Source organism: Larimichthys crocea, chromosome XII, assembly GCF_000972845.2.
Source record: "Larimichthys crocea isolate SSNF chromosome XII, L_crocea_2.0, whole genome shotgun sequence".
Lineage (NCBI taxonomy): Eukaryota > Metazoa > Chordata > Actinopteri > Sciaenidae > Larimichthys > Larimichthys crocea.
Genome location: NC_040022.1, coordinates 16,233,840 through 16,251,354, shown reverse-complemented (window position 1 = coordinate 16,251,354; position 17,515 = coordinate 16,233,840). Strand labels below are relative to the sequence as shown.

The window sequence follows — 17,515 nt, the reverse complement described above, 5'->3', positions numbered from 1 at the left end:
CATTCTGGTATATAGGCTACAGAGGGTGGATAGGCAGAGGATGTATAAACAGAAAAAGAAATGATGGAGCGGAGAGCTTGCAGAGTGAACAAGCGTTGAGGGAGAGGGGCTGCAGACAGCAGTCTGAGCGGGTGTGAATGGTCTCCCTGTTATCCCTGCTGCCCACACAGACAGCCACACAGCAGCCGTGTGAGCAGGTGCTAACCCCACCACACAGCAACCGCAGGGAACAACAGGTGCAGCCACTGTTTCCTTCAGCCTCCCTTTGGAAGGCAGTCTAACACCCGCCCATCCCAAACATACAGCAATCCCAAAAAGCCTTCTCACACCAAAAAAACCCACAGCCTATACTGAAGGGAACCGAATGGATACTTCAATCTGCATTTAAGAAAATAGCACACAAAGGCCAGGCTTGAGTAATTCAATTAGAAAATTAATTATGCTGCAAACAAAGTTGGAACCACTTGAAGGAAAAAGGCAGAGCATGCTGCAGGTAAAAGCAATCTAAGAGAGCTTCAGGGTGAGACAACTGCCCACAGGGACATTTAATGAGCTCTATTGATCACATAGGACCCTATTCAATCACATGCTAAGCCGCAAACAGGGCATCTCAAGCACGGAGAAAAAAAATTAGATTGGATTGCAGCATAATACAGCCTAGCCACAAGGAGTAAATCAACGGCAGATTAGTGTGTTGGGGTTGCTAAGGAGCACGTTTTGTAGAAATGTATAGAATGACTCTCTGAGGTTGTGTGTTTGTGTTTGTGTGTGTGTGTGTGTGTGTGTGCGCGTCTTTGTGTGTGTTAAATAGAGTGAGAAGAAACAGACAGAAGATGTTGGAAGGAGAAAGATGTTACCTAACAGCTTCTCTGTTCCTATCGCCAAGAGAATACGTCAAGCATTTGGTGACAAATTGCTTCTCTTTACCTTTGGTACACAGAGAGGAACATTGAGTGACTCAAACACTCCTGGTTTTTAACATTGTGGGCTCTAAGCTCCCCTTAAACCTTCTGGTTTCTGTATCTGTATTATGTCAGACAATGGGATTGATTTGCTTTCTTCATCCAGGACAGTTTTTAAAGCTACCAAAGGATTTTTCTGAAATAACTTGATGTTTTTCTTTGACTTTTTGTCACTCTCTCTAACCAATAAGCACTGTAGATGTCTTTGTTTTCACTGCAGATACCTCCTACTTGCTTGCTTTGCTAATAAATGAAGGAATGTTAATGTATGCGTTCACAGTGTTTAGATGAACTTTGAGTAACTTTCAGAACTTGCTGCGTCAACTCCCATCTGCCCTAAAGTAAAGAAAGAAAGTCGACAGGATTAATGTCTAATCTGATTGTGGAGTAAAGCAAAGTTATGATTAGTGTCAAGACATTCATGTTTATTTTCCTCAAAAGCAGCCAGATACTGTATGTGTTGAAGTTTCACACAGAGTGGAGTGTTTTTCTGGTGGTAGGGTTTGGTGGGATTCTTTCGAGCAAAAATCAACACTTGAAAACGGTGTTGAAGTCCGCAGACCTCAGGGCAATAAGATCAGAAGGAATCTGGCTGGGCAGGCATCTGTTCTGTGACCTATTCCAGCAGGGTCCTCAGACTATGGACCTCAGGGAGTCATTGTGCAGGATTATGAGGGCCACAGGGTCAGGAGTCACGCAGACATACTTTCTTTACATGTCAGAGGCTAGCTCTTATCCTGAGACAGGTACTCCTTTATGCAAAACATTCTCTGTGTTCCTGTGAGAGGCTTTCAGGAGCCTAACTGGGCTTTTCAGACAAGTCCTTCCAGATGTTTTAAAAGGAAAAGAAGCAAGATAATCGGTACCACACAAGCCGAGGAGTTTTACCTATGGCTAACTCTGCTTTAAATTGTCCAAAGTGTCATAAACTGTACTCCAAGATAAACGATGTTCAATTGGCTAAGGTGGCTGCACCAGGTGGATTTGGTTGCTGTATCAGCCACATATACAATGTAATAATACCTTGCAGTTGTTTTCAATGTAAGAATCCTTCATATGCTTTACAGTGGCCATGCATCTTCAGTTTTATGACTCTCTGTCTTCGCTGATTCCTCCCCTGAGGTGCAGCCTGTGCTTTTATGAATCCCCGTGCACACTGTGTGGTCTCTGTGCGTGCTCTAATGTATTAACATGTGCGCTCATTTTGCAGTGTATTGTTCTGTCCATTGTATCACCTTAACAACACCTCTGAAGCTCCCATATCAAAGGGTCAGGCAGTTAATAGCATGTTTAACAGCATGTTGATGGTAGATACATGCATATTTTATGTGTGTATTTGTTACAGTGTGTGTGAGAGTCATTAAAAGTGTGAGTTAGTTTGTCTTTTAAATGAATTAATCTCTTTCCATGCAGCTGGTCCTCCCATTTAACTGAAATTTGAGTGATATCACAGCTGTTTCAACTCTGGAAGATAAAGGTAGCCTAATCTCTTGCCTTCTGTGATCTCATTTACATTGCAAAATTGCAAAGTGAGAAAATGACCGGCCACTTCAGGCTTTCACTGAGTGTGCACACACAAACAAAATAAGCAAATAACAAAGTAACCTTTTCTCAAATGCCACAGCTGAGACTTTTTACTCCTTTGCATGAAATGAATGGAGGTATATATATACATTTCTTACAAGGTCTATCTTCTCATATTTTGCTGCTTTTGTTGTCCAACAAATTCAGCAAAGACCTAAGCCAACGGCAGGCTTTAGTTATGGCAGCTTAGCCACAGGGATTTGGAGGAGTTTTTTATTGGGAGATAAAGGCGCATCGGAGTCCTTTGTCTCCCAGCTACTTGAGATGGTTTTGCAGCCTGATGAAGCTTTGTTGTGGCTAATCTTTCTCCTGCCTTCATCCTGTCCTTTCTCACACCCATTCCTCCTTTGCAACAAACACAACTTTTCTCTTTTAATTATGTCTTTTCATCTGGGGCCCAGTCACAACTGAGAGGAGAGGAGCAGAAACACAATTATACCTGCAAGGAGGAGAGAGAGCTCTCAGGGGAGGCGTTGTCTCTGCTGATGGGCGTGTACGCTGTAGGTGTGTGCGTGCACGTATCAGGTGCATGTGTGCACACGTCAATCCACATGCAGGTTCTTTGGCATTTTGATGTCTGTTGTGTTTAGACCACCTATTGTGAGCTGTGATCCTCTTAGCAGGCTTCTGCCAAAAGAGCTATATTTACCCTTACTGGTGATCACAGCACACAAAGAACAGCACGACAAGAATATGAGCTACCTTTCAGCCTGTGAAACCTTCTACGCCAGTATAAGAGAAGCCACTAAAAGGGTATGAGATATATGGTAATGGCTGCCACGTTGAGACATTAGCACAGCCTATTTAGCATAGTCATTGTTGAAGTAGAAAAATGAAAGGCGGGAAATGTTGGACTGTGGTCAGTAAAACATAGAATGCAAACCAAACAACAAGGTAACAGGAAAAAGAGATTTTCGGCTGGAGTTTTGGTAAATGTGATGTGTTATTCATATGAAAAAAAATCACAAATTCTCAAGCTTACAACTGTATATTAGACAGTCACAAAGGTTGGCTTAAGACACACTTAAGCAGAGGGGACGATGCTCCCTAGAGACAGATGTCATGGACTACCTTGTACAGTACAGAGTGCACCATTAACACTGTGTGACAAAACAGAATAATAGCGGCATTAAAAACAGGTCAAATTCAAAGATGAAAAAACCAATGTCACTGTCGTGTAATTATCTTCATAGCCGTCGTACGCACCGGAGTGTGCGTGCGTTCGATTCTGTGCTCATAGTGTGTGTCTGAGTGCGTGCACTGCATACTCATGTGCTCGCCTCTAGCCCAGAGCTGTGCAGTGAATGTATATGTGCTTACTGCAGTCAAACTCTGGTTAGTAACGTTTGCCCTTGCTGCAGCTTTGAACAGCACCAGAAATGTGTGTGTGTGTGTGTGTGTGTGTGTGTGTGTGTGTGTGTTGTTCTCGTGTGCATTTCTGCCTCAGTGCAGCATGAGAAGTACACACATAACCTGTGTAGTCACCCAAATTTTGTCATTTGTAACTGTCTGATTGCTTTGCACCTGCATTTCTGAGCCTGTGTGTTTGTCCCACTGTATGTACATGTCCATTATACATAAGCTGATAACTCACTACAGCCATAGACTACTGTGTGCCTGTCACTAGCAGCAATTTGGCTTTAGGCAGAAGGCCTGATTGGGAAAGAAGTCTGAGGGGAGATGGAGCTCACTTTGGCTATACTCCAGCTCTGTCCATCCTATTTTAATTACCTATGGCACTCACCCAGAGGAATATCTTCGTTCCTCTCTGCCTCTGTATCTTTTCTCCTCTCTTTCTTCATCTCCCCTTTCTACCATCTTCTCTTTTCATCTCCTTCTTTTGTTCATTCACTCTCGCCATCTCTCTCTTCCTTCTGTCTTTTCCCCCTCCTTTTTATATGCACACATAACCTAAAACAGGTAGCTGCGACAGCGGCCTATGCAGAGGTAACCTTTTGCATTAGCATATAAATGACCCTGTAGATTGAATAGTTTTTGGGGGGATATTTAACAGCAAAAGACAGATTCCCTAAACTCTGATTAGACCTGCTTTGAGGAGACAGGCAGCCACTTGAGGGAATATCGCTTCCACCTCGATAAGATAAAGACTTGACACAGTGATTCCACTGCTGAAGAGAGCATGTTTGTGTGTGTTTGTGTGCGCGCGTGCATTGATGAGTATGTGATGTGTCCGTCTCTGTGTTTGTATATGAGCGCATGTGAACAGGTCTGTCTATCTGAATAAATATCCGGGTGTTTGTTTCTCTTCACTCTTTGCTCTGACACCGTGTTGTTCTAGTAAAACTGCCACCTGTTATGGGAAACAAAACAGGACATAATGTATAATACCACATATAATTATTCCCACAGCAATCATTTTGAAATTATGAATTCTGAAGAGCCAAAACTGGCACACAAGTACTTCATTAAATCACAATAACTTATCTTTAAAACAATATGAACGTGAAATTAAAGAAATACTTTGACATTGGGAAATATGCTCATTTGTTTGCTAGTGGAGAGTCAGATGAGAAGATTGATGTCTGAACAGTAACATGAAGTTACAGCCAGTTAGCTTAGCTTGCACAAGACTGGAAACAGCTAGCTTCCATAAGCTTTAAAGGATCCACCTGCCAGCATCTCTGAAGCTCATGTTTTAATGTTAAAAATTTAAGATTATTTTTTTGGGCCTTTTATGCCTTTATTGATAGTACAGCTGAAGATAGACAGGAAGCAGGGGGAAGAGAGAGGGGGAGCGACACGCAGTAAATTAGCCGTCCGATGCAGGATTCGAACCGGGGCCAGCTGCGGCGAGGACTATAACCTCCACACACGGGGCGGTCACCTAACCCACTACGCTACCAACCGCCCCGCTCATGTTTTAATTAACATGTAATATTTGTTCAATATGTACCAAAGTGTAAAAATTAGAATGTGAATTCGCAGTTTTAAGGGGGTACTGTGCTAGACTGTTTCATGTCTAAGTCTCCAGGAAGTCACTGCTTTCAGCCAAGAAACAGCCTGGCACAAATCTGAGTTGTCACTTTACACTTCACTTTATTTCTGAGTTGGTTGATTTTTATCTTCAGACAGAGCTTGGGTAGCTGTTTCTTCTACGAAGCTAAGCTAACTAGCTGCCGGCTGTAGGAAGTTCAGACTTATGAGCTAACAACACTATTAGTACTTAATACTGGTAGCCTGGTGGGCCAATTACATGCATCATAAAATCTGGGCTTTTTTCTGCATTCTTTAAACCCATGTGGTGGTCATGCATATTTCAATCAAGTGACAATCTGACCAGCTAAATGCTGAAACCAGCGTGAAAGGGCCAACGTTTCAACTTCACAGTTGTTAAATACTGGTTTCCAAAAACTCTTTACTCAAGTGAGCGCGAATATCCAACTGATATCTTCAATTGCAAATTTAATGGTTACATTTTCAGTCTTTGTGTCTTTGTGGTGAAAAAAATAAATCCTTAAAAGAAAAATCAAACTATAAAAACAGGTATAACATAAATCCAAGCTTAAAAACATCTCTACAGGTGACGTTACAGATTCTCCATCCATGTTTCTTCTGTTTTCGGTGTGTAATCTGTGAAAATGTTATCTTCTTTCCAGTTATTTTGTGTGAAATGTGTCTTGCTATAAAAGCCTATAGCTGTGTTGTACTCTATTTTCTCTTCATGGTAGAGTTTCACAGCATGAGTGTGAAGTAAAGTGAAACAGTTGTTGTATCACGATCAGATCACGATCTTTAACTTGGGAACTCTTCACAACTTTGTCTTGAAGCTCGAGGCGAGGCACCTGAGAGTAAAATCCGTAATAATAACACACCTCCTGCTGTTGTTGATGGACAAGCTATGAGTGATTTATGTGAACTTTACGATGTTATCTGGATCCCTCACTGTACCGTAGTAAAAAAATAAAATAAATAAACCTTCTGAGATCCCTCTCAAATACATTTTGTTCCTGCCTTTTCCATTTTCAGTTGAAATGTCTTTTAATGAAGCTATAGCGCTTGTAGGGTGGAGTACTGAAGTGTGAAGGTGACCCACTTCTCCCAGTTTAGCCCGTGTCTGTGTTTCCACCCTCAAGCCATCTTACTTTATTCCGGGCTTTAACCTGCATACTGTCCTCAAGGAGCCGGTGTGTTACAAATGAAACGAGGGTGTAAAGGGCTCTGTTCCACCCGGGTCTTCATGTTGATATATCATATCTTACACTCACAAAAGTTTAGACTTTTGAATCCAACTTTAACTGTCTTGATCCATCTTTTTTTTTATTGTATCCACCTGTCATATCTGGCAGAGGACGTCTCTGAGCTTTCATTCATAAAAAGCATTTATCTTCCAACATACTTCTTTCTTTCCCAAATCAAGTCTGTGCTGCCACAGCTTACCCTCCATCCCGTAAAGCTGTTCTTTTCAATGAGTCTGAATGGCTTTCAAAAACACAGAGCAGTGATGGCTCATTCAAGCTCAGAGATTCAGCTGAAATAGTATCTTTAAGGGGAAACCCGTGAAAAAGGCTTAGCAGTAAGCATCTTTTCCAAGTGAATGTGTAATAAATGTATGTTTGTGTTTTCAATATCTTCCATTGTTGACCCACTTGATTTCAAATGAGCTATGTACTGTCTTGCTAGTGTGTGCGGGTAATGTGTAGACAAAAATGCTTGCAGCTCCCCCATCCCCCTCCTTGCTGGGAGAGAGGGGACCCCCACCTCCCTATATCTGTGTCCATGTACGTGTTTATGCACACTCATATGAATGTATGAGGATTTTGGGCTCATGCTTATAAGTGTATGCATCAGTGTGTGTGTGTGTGTGAGTGTGTGTATGTGTGTGTTTATGCTCACACGTATGCGCTCATGTATGTGTTAGAGGGCGAACCCGCCCTCCTCGCTTTTACATCTACTGCAATAGAACATCTCTGCCTAGCTTTGCTATTGGTTGCTACGGTAACAAAGGCAAAGAGTGGAGTGGCTGCAGCAGCTGAAGAGAGAGAGAGCGAGAGACAGAGGGAGGAAACAGAAAGAGAGAGAGAGAGAGAAAGATTTTTCTAATCACAACAACGGATCAGAAACGCAACGCACCAGAAAACACAGTTCAGATACAGTGACGAGTGAAATGTCAACGCCACAGAAAGATGTGTTTAGACTTTACTGTCACACACACACACACACACACACACACACATATATCAAAGGATTAATTAATGGCTGTACTGTAGTTGGGTGGAGAAAAGGTCAAGGCTCCAGCATCCTGATGACAGTGCCCACAGCATCACTGATGTTGGATTTGGTTAGCTGTGTATCGGCGCCTGCAGACGGACTGCTGAAACCCTTTGTGTTGTTTATTATTTTGTATTTTTAGTGTTTCCTTGTGGTCAGTAAATGCTCCCCAGTGTTGATAGGGATGTTGTTCTTTATATTGTCTCTGTTTAGCAGGACGAGAGTGTATTGATCTTGCACAGCAGCTTTAATAGTTGAGATGTCTTGTGCATATATGAGCATACCCAATATACACTGAAGGCCACTGAGGCATTTTAGGGTGGGATCATGGGTAAATATTAGATAGATTAAGTTAAACAGATATCTTTCATATAGCTTGTTGACATACTCTTGGTTTGTATAGACAGTCCCAGTGTGCTGCTTACCCCCTGATGTTTCTGTCCACTCATCTGAGGCAGGTGAACTCATGAAATGGATCTCTCCCAGCGGATGGGGACAAAACATATGGACAGACTGATAAGAGGTGAAAGCAGGTGATTATGCTTCTTCAGATGACCTGCTGATTGGTTAATGATGTGAGTGTTAGCAGGTGATTTGCTAATGGGTTGCCTGATGAGGGTAGATTACACCGTGTGGCTGTCGCCATCATTACATGCATCCCATGATAACCGTGTCAGTGTCAAACCATTTAATTCTATCACACCAACATGATCTGACACAAATAGCATAACACATTTTCTTCTTTTTGCCCTGGTCTCTCTTCCCTTGATTTCCTGATACTCACTCTGTCACTGACGGTCTGTTTTTTTTTATAGCTTGATGAGCTGGAAGTCTGTAGCAGGCAGTATCTCTCTTGCTCTTTTATTTTTGTCCGCTACTCAAACCGTCTCTGTCTTTCATCCTTCATCTTTCGGCTCAGCAGAAAAAAAGCCTTGATAACCCATTGTCAAAAAGTGGCCCCCAAACCTCTTTTTATAGCCCAGAGCATCAAAAACACTACTCTTTGTCATGGCTCTAGCTAGCAGCAGAGCTCTGCTATGTTGGCCTTGGCCCAGATCAGATGGTTTATCTTATGGATCAATAACCTTAATCAATACACACTAATGAGGAGGGACCATCAATGATTGGCCGCAGGGTTTTGGTATGTAGCATGTGTAGGCTGTGGGTGTGGAAGGAAAGAGGGATGCCCATCGCTTTTTTTGCTTATTTTGTCGCTGTTCAACCACAAGCTTTTACGAGAGTTATTACATGTACAAACCAGACAAGCCTAGCTATTGTTATTCTAAAAATAAGATGGGTTTTATGAAACAAAATTGTTGTTGTTCAGTTTAAACATTTTATGAAAAATTAGATTTATATATAGTATATGATGGATGGGGACAGTGTCATTGTTTCAGACACACAAAAAAGTTGATGAAATATGCTAGGCCAAAATTAGATGACGATAAATCACATGCAAAAGGTTAATATTAATAGATTTTGACACTCCTGTCATGATTTCCGTCTTACTTTGTAATACAATTTCCATTATGGTTGTGAGAAATAAACAGGAAGTCTAATGTTTCTGCTGTGGACTACAACTCCCACAACTTTTACATAGTCTGTATTTGTTCACATTATGGCAAACTGAAAATTGAAATGATCGTGTCTGTGGGATCAGATTTGACTGAGTTATGACTGAGAAGATGCAGTGTGATTTTCTTTAAAACCTGGTCCATAATCACTGCAGCCTAAAAAACATTTAATTTAATTCCATCCATCCATCCTTGTAGACCACACAAGAAAACACAATTTCATTTTAGGTTTAAGCATTAAATTTGGATTCCTCTCATGAAATGGCCGTAATGAAATGAGGCTGACCCTAAACCTGACTCAATCAGTTCTAGTTCAGGGAATCCCAATGGAGAGTCAGACGAAACAAACCTTCCACCCCCCTTCAGGGCTCCTCCAATGTGTCTGATGAGGAGAAGGCTTAGAGATGTCAAACTCGCAATCTCAGGACTGGAATTTCATTTGAAGTGGCCTCTAGTGTATAGCCCACTCCGCCTCACTGATGTCTTCAAAAAGCTTCTCACTCCAGAGCATGCACCGTCTAAAGTGTTGGCAACACAGGTGAATGTGCTATGTATACGAGGATATGCGTGTTACATCTGTGTGCATCTATGTGCTTCAAATAGCAGTTGTCATCACCTTAGCAACTAATGTATCTAGCTCTCTACCTGGTGTTATATCTTTGAAAACAGTCGTAGGGTTTTTTATCCTGGAGCAGGCAAGCCGAGAGATATAAAGACAGAGAAATGAAGGGAGGAGGTGGGTGATGAAGGGAGAGAGACAGAGGATGAAAGGGAATAAGCGGGGGTTGGGGGAAACATGGTATTCAGGTCGATTTGATGAAAACAGCATTCATATTGCTCGCGTCTTTTTCTTTCATTTCCAACCTTTCTTTTCATTTGTGTTTCATCAAACCCCACATTTTCCAGGATTTTAGCAGCACTCTCAGCAAACCAAGACAAAGCCTGTACTCCACCCTTTTTTTATCCTCCTCATTTGTCACGTCTTTTCTGCCTCTCTCTTTACAATATATTTTCCTCTTCTTTTTCAAAGTATTCTCACATCAAAGACAGTTCGCTCTGCCAAGCAAGCTGTGTAGCTGAGCCACAGGCATTTTCAGTAAATGCACAGAGAAGCTTCTACATTTGAACATGTGTTTGGTGGTGTGGCTGCCACAATTTACGACTGGTAGTAACTTATGTGTGGCAGTGTTATTCTGCTGTCTTGGTTTTATAGGTGACAGGGATGCTGATGTACAGTATGACGGCTTGTTTTTGACTGTTTGAACCCTTTACATGGGTTTTTAGGCATGGTGTATGTTGGCCGCTGCGTCACTTTGTTCCTTACTGAAATGTCTCAACAGCTATTGGATGGATTGCCATTAAATTTTATGAGGACATTCATGGTTCCCATGGGGATGAACCTTGCAAACTTTGGGCACCCTATAACTTTTAATTTAGTGCTACCATCAGGTCAAAATATCTATTTGTCCAGTACTTTGCTTTATGATTAAATACCTGCAAAACCTTTTCATCTGCTTCTGCTGTACTTTAATGCTAAATAGCTAATGTTAACACACATACATAATGGTAAATATGATCCCCGCTGAACATCAGCATGTTTGCATTGTCATTATGAGCTAGTTAGCATCCTGGTGCTAGTATTAAGCTCAAAGCACCGCTGTTTCTTAAGTACAGCTTCACAGAGCCGTGAGCATGACTGTAGGCTTTTCTCTTGTCTATGTGTTTGTTTGTGTGCACATTTTTTGCACAGTATAACCCTTTTATGGCCTCTAAACTTTTTAAAGATCAAGATATGTTTCCTCCCCTTTGGCTTGTTCATGATTTAGGGCATTCTTGACTTCTGACCTTTAGAAAGACATTGTCCAGCTTGACCGGATCACTCCCTTCATCCCTGCTTTTTCTACTCTCCCACTCTGATCTGTAAAGACCAGCTATCGCTTCTTTGTCTCTAATTACCGGTAATATAGCCTCCATATGTCTGCATTGAAGCACATTTAGTGAAAAGGAACATTACCACCCAAAGTGGCTTTGTAATTCTGTGAATGTTTTGTCTCTCTCTGTTTTATGGCTGAGAGAATTTCTTTCAATTCAAACTGTTTGACAATGAAATGACATTTCTGACAATAGATACCCATTACACCACCATGCACACAATAGAAGCACATTAGCTCCCTGCTGAAAACAGGCTGGTCGCAGCAGTCACCGTGCTGCACTTATGACCCTGTCCTAACACACACCACACCTACACACACACACCTACATACACACACTCACCTGTTGAATAAGAAATTTGTCAAAATGTCAATCCACACACACACTCACTCACTTGCACTCTCGCACATGCACACACACAAAAAATATTGAGTGGACAACAATGAAAATATTCTCTCCCCCTCTCTCTCTCTCTCGCTCTGTTAACAGTGTATGTGTGTTGCTGCCATGGCGACCATGGCTCCTCCCCTCACATTTCTCCTCCTGCTGCTTCAACTGGCTGATGGCTCATTCCCAGAGGAACCCAGTCCTCTCAGCTACGTCCCCGTAGAGGGTATGTTTCCTTCCTGCTGTGTGTGCTGTGTGTGTGCATGACTGTACGTGCATGTGCAGCGTTGATGAATAGCTCCATGGTGAATGTGGAAATCAGGGGTCAAAGGTCAGAGCCTTGGTGTGGAGCTGCTTTGAAGCAACCTAGGCATACAAATAGATAAAGAGACTTCACTCCATCTCTTAGTGGCAGTGTAATAGATTAATACATATGAGTGAGGAAGAAAGGAAAATATAAAGACAGAAGAAAAGAAAGAAAAATTATTGTTTTGGATGTTTGGAGGTGCAGGAAGATGAAAAAGTGGGAGGCAATTGGATTGGATGGGGTGATATAGATGACAGGAGAGAAGGCTGAGGGTTGGAAGAGAGAAGGGGAGATGGATCGCTACGTCCTCCCTCCCTTCCCTGCAGTCAAGGACAATGAGACGTTTTCCCAATCTGTCTCTTGATGATGAGGGCTCCCTGTGGAGACCGTTGTCCTCCTCTTTGAAACTTTCTCAGAGTCTGATACTCTGTACGCTCTCATTTATCTGAAATGTACAAAGTGGAGGGAGGGGACGCTCTTTTACACGATGAAAAAAACAATAATGATTGCACACAGTTTTTCTCATTATGGAGCTGCGTGCATCACCAAAAGCAACAAAAAAAATGAGGATAAAAGTGTTTCGGTGTACCGCAGCTGCTACACCACTTATTTCTGCCCATTATCTTTGTTTTCTTAAACAAAAACATCAAGAATATGTGAAGACACTATTAAAGTGAAGGTTACAGAATCTGTTTTATGGCCCGCATGAGTTTTTTTTTTGTATATGAAAATGCATTCTCTCTGTCATCGACTGTCCTTGAGCAAGGCACTTCATTTCTGGCTTGTTTTAGTGTGCACTTCATCCTATTTGTCTGTCTGTGTGTGTGTGTTCCTGTCAGTTGTGCGAAGGTATCCAGTGTTCTTGGGCAGAGCTCATCGTTCAGCTCAGAGACAGGAGCTGCACATCCAGACGGTCCTCCAAGTCAACCGCACACTCTACATAGGAGCCAGGTAACCAACGGCAACCGCCTCCAACTGTGTGTTACTGACGCTCTCGCATTAATATCCCTTTGCTTTCATTTGATGCCACAGCCTCCATCTGCTGTCACTCTGCAGAGGACATTCAGTTTTTTTTTTTGTTAAATGTCAAACTGTTTGCTCACATTACTCTTATCCATTTATATGGAAAATAAGAATTGCTTTACAACAGCAGTAGGCAAATAACGCTCCCCTGGGCCAAATCTGGTGCTCCAGCAAAAATATTTGTCCCTCTAATGAAAGCTGAAGTTCACTTACATAGTTTATATCCAGCCCTGATTTTTCATAAATATATTGCAGAGAACAACGTAGGAGCAAAGCACATATAAATCCCAGAAAGAGGCACGCAAACTTAGACCCCAGTGCCTTGTGCTGAAATGAAGTAAATAATATAATCCACCTAATTTAAATTAAACACTTCATATTACAAGTCATGTTGGTTCCATGAGTTTTTTCCTCACAAAAAAACACAAGCAGGTGGCAGAAATGCTATGACAACAACAACAACGACAGTACCTACATTCACCAATAAAAGAAGCAGGCTGTTTTGTACAACACAGACCATACATTCACATAAACTCACACATATACTAATTTTGTGACAGATGAATATTAGGCTGCAACATAAGCTGCTGTTAGCCTGCACTTAGTAATGAGAAAATTACATCTGCTGTCAGTTAAATTCCTAAAACACGATGTTTATGTTTATTAAATCAGTTTTATTCAGAAATGTGCAGTGACTGGAAAAAAAGGCTAATTGCTGACTCCTCCCTTACACATTTTTTATATTATCCTGTATATTAGATAGCACATCCTATTAATACATTAGTATTATACTGGCACTGATGTGTTGTGTTGTGTGTTCGGTAGAGATGACTTGTACAGAGTGGAGTTGGATAACATGGCAGGTGATGAGATGTTCTATAGCAAGGTGAGACTTCATTTTCCTGCACACACTCAAAACCAAATATGCACTAATAGCTGATAATGTACACACACAGCATATTTTAACTGTGGTTTATTCCATCTGCAGAAACGGACATGGGAATCCAGTAAGAACGACATTCGAGTGTGCAGGATGAAGGGCAAACATGAGGTACAGTGCTTGTACGCAACACTCTGACTTTGAGATCCACTCTCACGAGCATCAACACTATCTACACTATCACACGCATGGACAGACACAACAGCTGTTAGAGAAACCTTATTTCCTTTGGGTGCACCTGCATACGGTATTTACACAAATTTGATCTTGTTGATACAAAATCAGCACATCACTTAATGACGCTAGCTCAGTGGAACGTTACCAGGATGAAAGATGTCCATGAAGCTTGAAAGCCACCTTCTTGCACACCTGCATTGTGCCATTTTTCTTTATATATTGCATTCGTAGCCTGTGGGGAAGACTAAAAAGTGGAACAATTATGTGTGTGTATGAAGTGATAGTTGACAATGTTCTGAGATGTGACAGGAATGTGATCAAATCTACAAGAAAGAAAGAGATTCAATGCGATGATAGCTTGGTTGACAGGGTGTACACTAAAATATAGACTTTATTGCATAAATGTAGCAGTGCCTCCGGCAAAAACCAATCTGGCCAGAACTCATGGAAAAAGGAAAAGAGGCAACAGGAAACATTATAGTGCAAACTGAGCAGAGAGAGTGACACAGCCTCAGGGAGGAAACAGTAATTGAAATCAGTTGAGGAAGGGAGTTACAGGTAGGGATGGGATGTGTGTAGGCAGAGGAGAACTGGGGAGGAACACATAAGGAGGACAGGGCGGCCACCAGGTTGTAAGAAAGAGGCAGAGAGGCAGTTGCTTCAAAGAACACAGATGAAAGAAGAAAAGATGTAGCAGCACAAAAAGGGATTGAGGCTGTGATAAAAGACGAACAAAGACAGGAGGAGGAAAAACTAGTCCAAAGTGGAGAGATGGTGAGGGGATGATAGAAAGACGAAACACAAAAAGGTGAAAAATGTGAGATAAAACCCGGCTGAATCAGATGACGAGATCAAATCATGAAGAGCGGGGTAAATATCACTATTAATGCAACTGTGAATCTAGTATAAAGTTATTATAGTCTCATAGCATCTATAAGTAAGTGTGCAGTAGCATCCAGTTAAAGGTTGTACTACAATTAACCTGTTTCATTCAGGTGTGCCAGTGAACAAAACTAAAACACCTGGATGGAATGCGTCCATTATTAAAATTGTTAAAGGAATAGTTGTAACCGATGCCAGCAGCTGGTCAGCTTATCTTAGCTTAATTTAGACTAAAAAATGACTAGCCTGGCTCTAGCTACGAGCACACAACTCATTAATTAACACGTAATTTCTTGTTTGCGTAATCCACACAAAAACAGAAGTGTAAAAACACGGTTGGACTATTTTTTGGTAGGGAGCATTGACTTCATGGAGTCAAGGCTGGTTGCCTGGCAACAGTGGCATGGATTAAACAATTGACATATGATATGTTAACTAGTGGCCTTTAGAGATGATGCTTGACATATTTTGCAACCTTTGGAAAGAGCCTGGCTAGTGGTTTTCCAGTCTTTGTGCTAAGCCAGTGGTTCTTAACCTTGTTGGAGGTACCGAACCCCACCAGTTTCATATGCTCATTCACCGAACCCTTCTTTAGTAAAAAATAAAATATGATTTTTTTTACTGGTGCACAAAATGAACCGTGCATTAACATCACCTTGTTCAAATAACAAAACCAACACAGTGCATGAACTCACAACATCTTACCTCAGTGTGACTTCTGCTGTTGCCTTTGAGAGACCAGTTCAGATATGCGTGGCTTCACCTTGGCAAGTGCCAGTCTCATGTCATTTTCACAGCAAAGTCTGTTCCTTTTCTTAGTTTTTATGTCCAGCGTCCTCGAAAACGATTGCTCACAAAGATATGTTGTAACAAATGGTATAAAAAATTCCAGGGCGGAGGCTCCACCAAACCCCTGAGACCGACTCACCAAACCCCTAGGGTTCGATTGTAACCAGGTTAAGAACCACTGTGCTAAGCTAACCAGCTCCTGGCCCCAACAACATATTTAGCATACAAACATATATACATACATACATATGAGCACTGTTTTGTTGGCAAAAAAGTGGCAAATGATAAACTGATAGCACTAAATTTAGCTCCTAGTCATCAGCCCACACAGGTTTATTCCAGTTCATTCTCAAAGAAACTGAGGGGCTGATCAATGTTGTAAATTTTCAGATTCGTGGTAGTGGCTTTAAATTTCAGCTCAATCAACAGCCTCCACTTTGAAGATAGCTATAAAGTCCCCGTCCTGTCCTTCCTCCAGATGGAGTGTGCTTGAGAGTGTTATTTCCTCTATGGATTGTTTAGCTGCATTTTTCATATTTCACACTGGCAGTCTTCTTGTTGTGACCGGTAGTTTTGAGCTTAGCTTTGATTCAAAACTGTCTTTTCTAGGTTGCCCTGCACCTTGTGATTCTCTACTCCTCTTAAATCTTTTACCTTTGTATTTTTCTTTTCTGCAGGGAGAGTGCCGTAATTTCATCAAGGTTTTGCTCAGCCAGCACGGTGGCCTGTTTGTATGTGGAACAAATGCCTTCAACCCACTGTGTGCCAACTACACTGTTAGTATTCATCTATCTGTCAGTCTCGGTCATTCTCTGTGTATCTGCCAGTTTATTCATCTAGATATTTTTTTCCTGTTGCAGAAAGACACTCTAGAAATGGTGGGAGAGCCTGTCAGCGGGATGGCACGGTGCCCATATGATCCTCGACATGCTAATGTGGCTTTATTTGCAGGTAATATGTTGTGTTTGCACAAGAATGATGAAAGTTTAAGGGTTTCTAGCATACATCAGACTCAGCTCCAGACATTGAAACATCTGTGTCCTTGTGTTTACCTTTACAAATGATTTATACTGTAGTCAGACCTCTCGCTGCATTGCTTGTTTAGTTTTAATCTTCCTGACCTTGTGCTATCTCTCCATCTGTATCTTCGCCTTCTTCTTAATCTCCTCTTTTGTTCTTTCTGTGCATCTCTCTCGCTCTCAGATGGAAGTCTCTTTACCGGCACCGTGACAGACTTCCTGGCCATCGACGCGGTGATCTATCGTAGCCTGGGCGACAGCCCCGCCCTCCGCACGGTCAAACACGACTCCAAATGGTTCAGAGGTACTTTTAGAAACAGACACATAAATGACCCTCCAGAGACAGACACCTTCAATAGACAATCAGGAGGAAAACAGCCGAAAATATCACCTTTATCTCTAGTAGTTCACTAAAAGGAAATTAAATGGTAGTGGTTGTCTTTTCCTGAGTGGCTTATGAGGTGAATAAGATGATTTTCAGGTACAAAATAATAAGCTGCATTCAGGGAAATCAAACATGATTAGGTCTACATTAGATAGATTAATTATAAGTGGAACGCACTCGGACAGAGTGATGTATTGAGGTTAGTTGGACCCCACAGATGTGGGGTTTTAACGAGCCTTCGATTGAACAATTCAGCTTGTTTTCCATGGAGAAAAAACAAGTCGGGGCAGGTCAAAGCTGGAACCGTGCTGGATGAATAAATGAT

The 17,515-nt window shown here is 41.7% G+C and overlaps 1 protein-coding gene across 2 annotated transcripts in view; it reads left to right on the top strand.

The window, feature by feature from the left end:
• The window catches only part of LOC104929664 (semaphorin-6B), a 30,113-nt gene that overhangs the window by 1,817 nt on the left and 10,781 nt on the right, over positions 1 to 17,515 (top strand). For both annotated transcript variants that reach the window (XM_019262300.2, XM_010744244.3), the window contains 7 exons: positions 11,771 to 11,894; positions 12,815 to 12,926; positions 13,824 to 13,884; positions 13,987 to 14,049; positions 16,464 to 16,562; positions 16,647 to 16,737; positions 16,990 to 17,109. In XM_019262300.2, coding sequence (XP_019117845.1) covers positions 11,774 to 11,894; positions 12,815 to 12,926; positions 13,824 to 13,884; positions 13,987 to 14,049; positions 16,464 to 16,562; positions 16,647 to 16,737; positions 16,990 to 17,109 — 667 coding nt within the window. In that variant the 5' untranslated portion in view covers positions 11,771 to 11,773. The remainder of the gene's footprint in view (positions 1 to 11,770; positions 11,895 to 12,814; positions 12,927 to 13,823; positions 13,885 to 13,986; positions 14,050 to 16,463; positions 16,563 to 16,646; positions 16,738 to 16,989; positions 17,110 to 17,515) is intronic.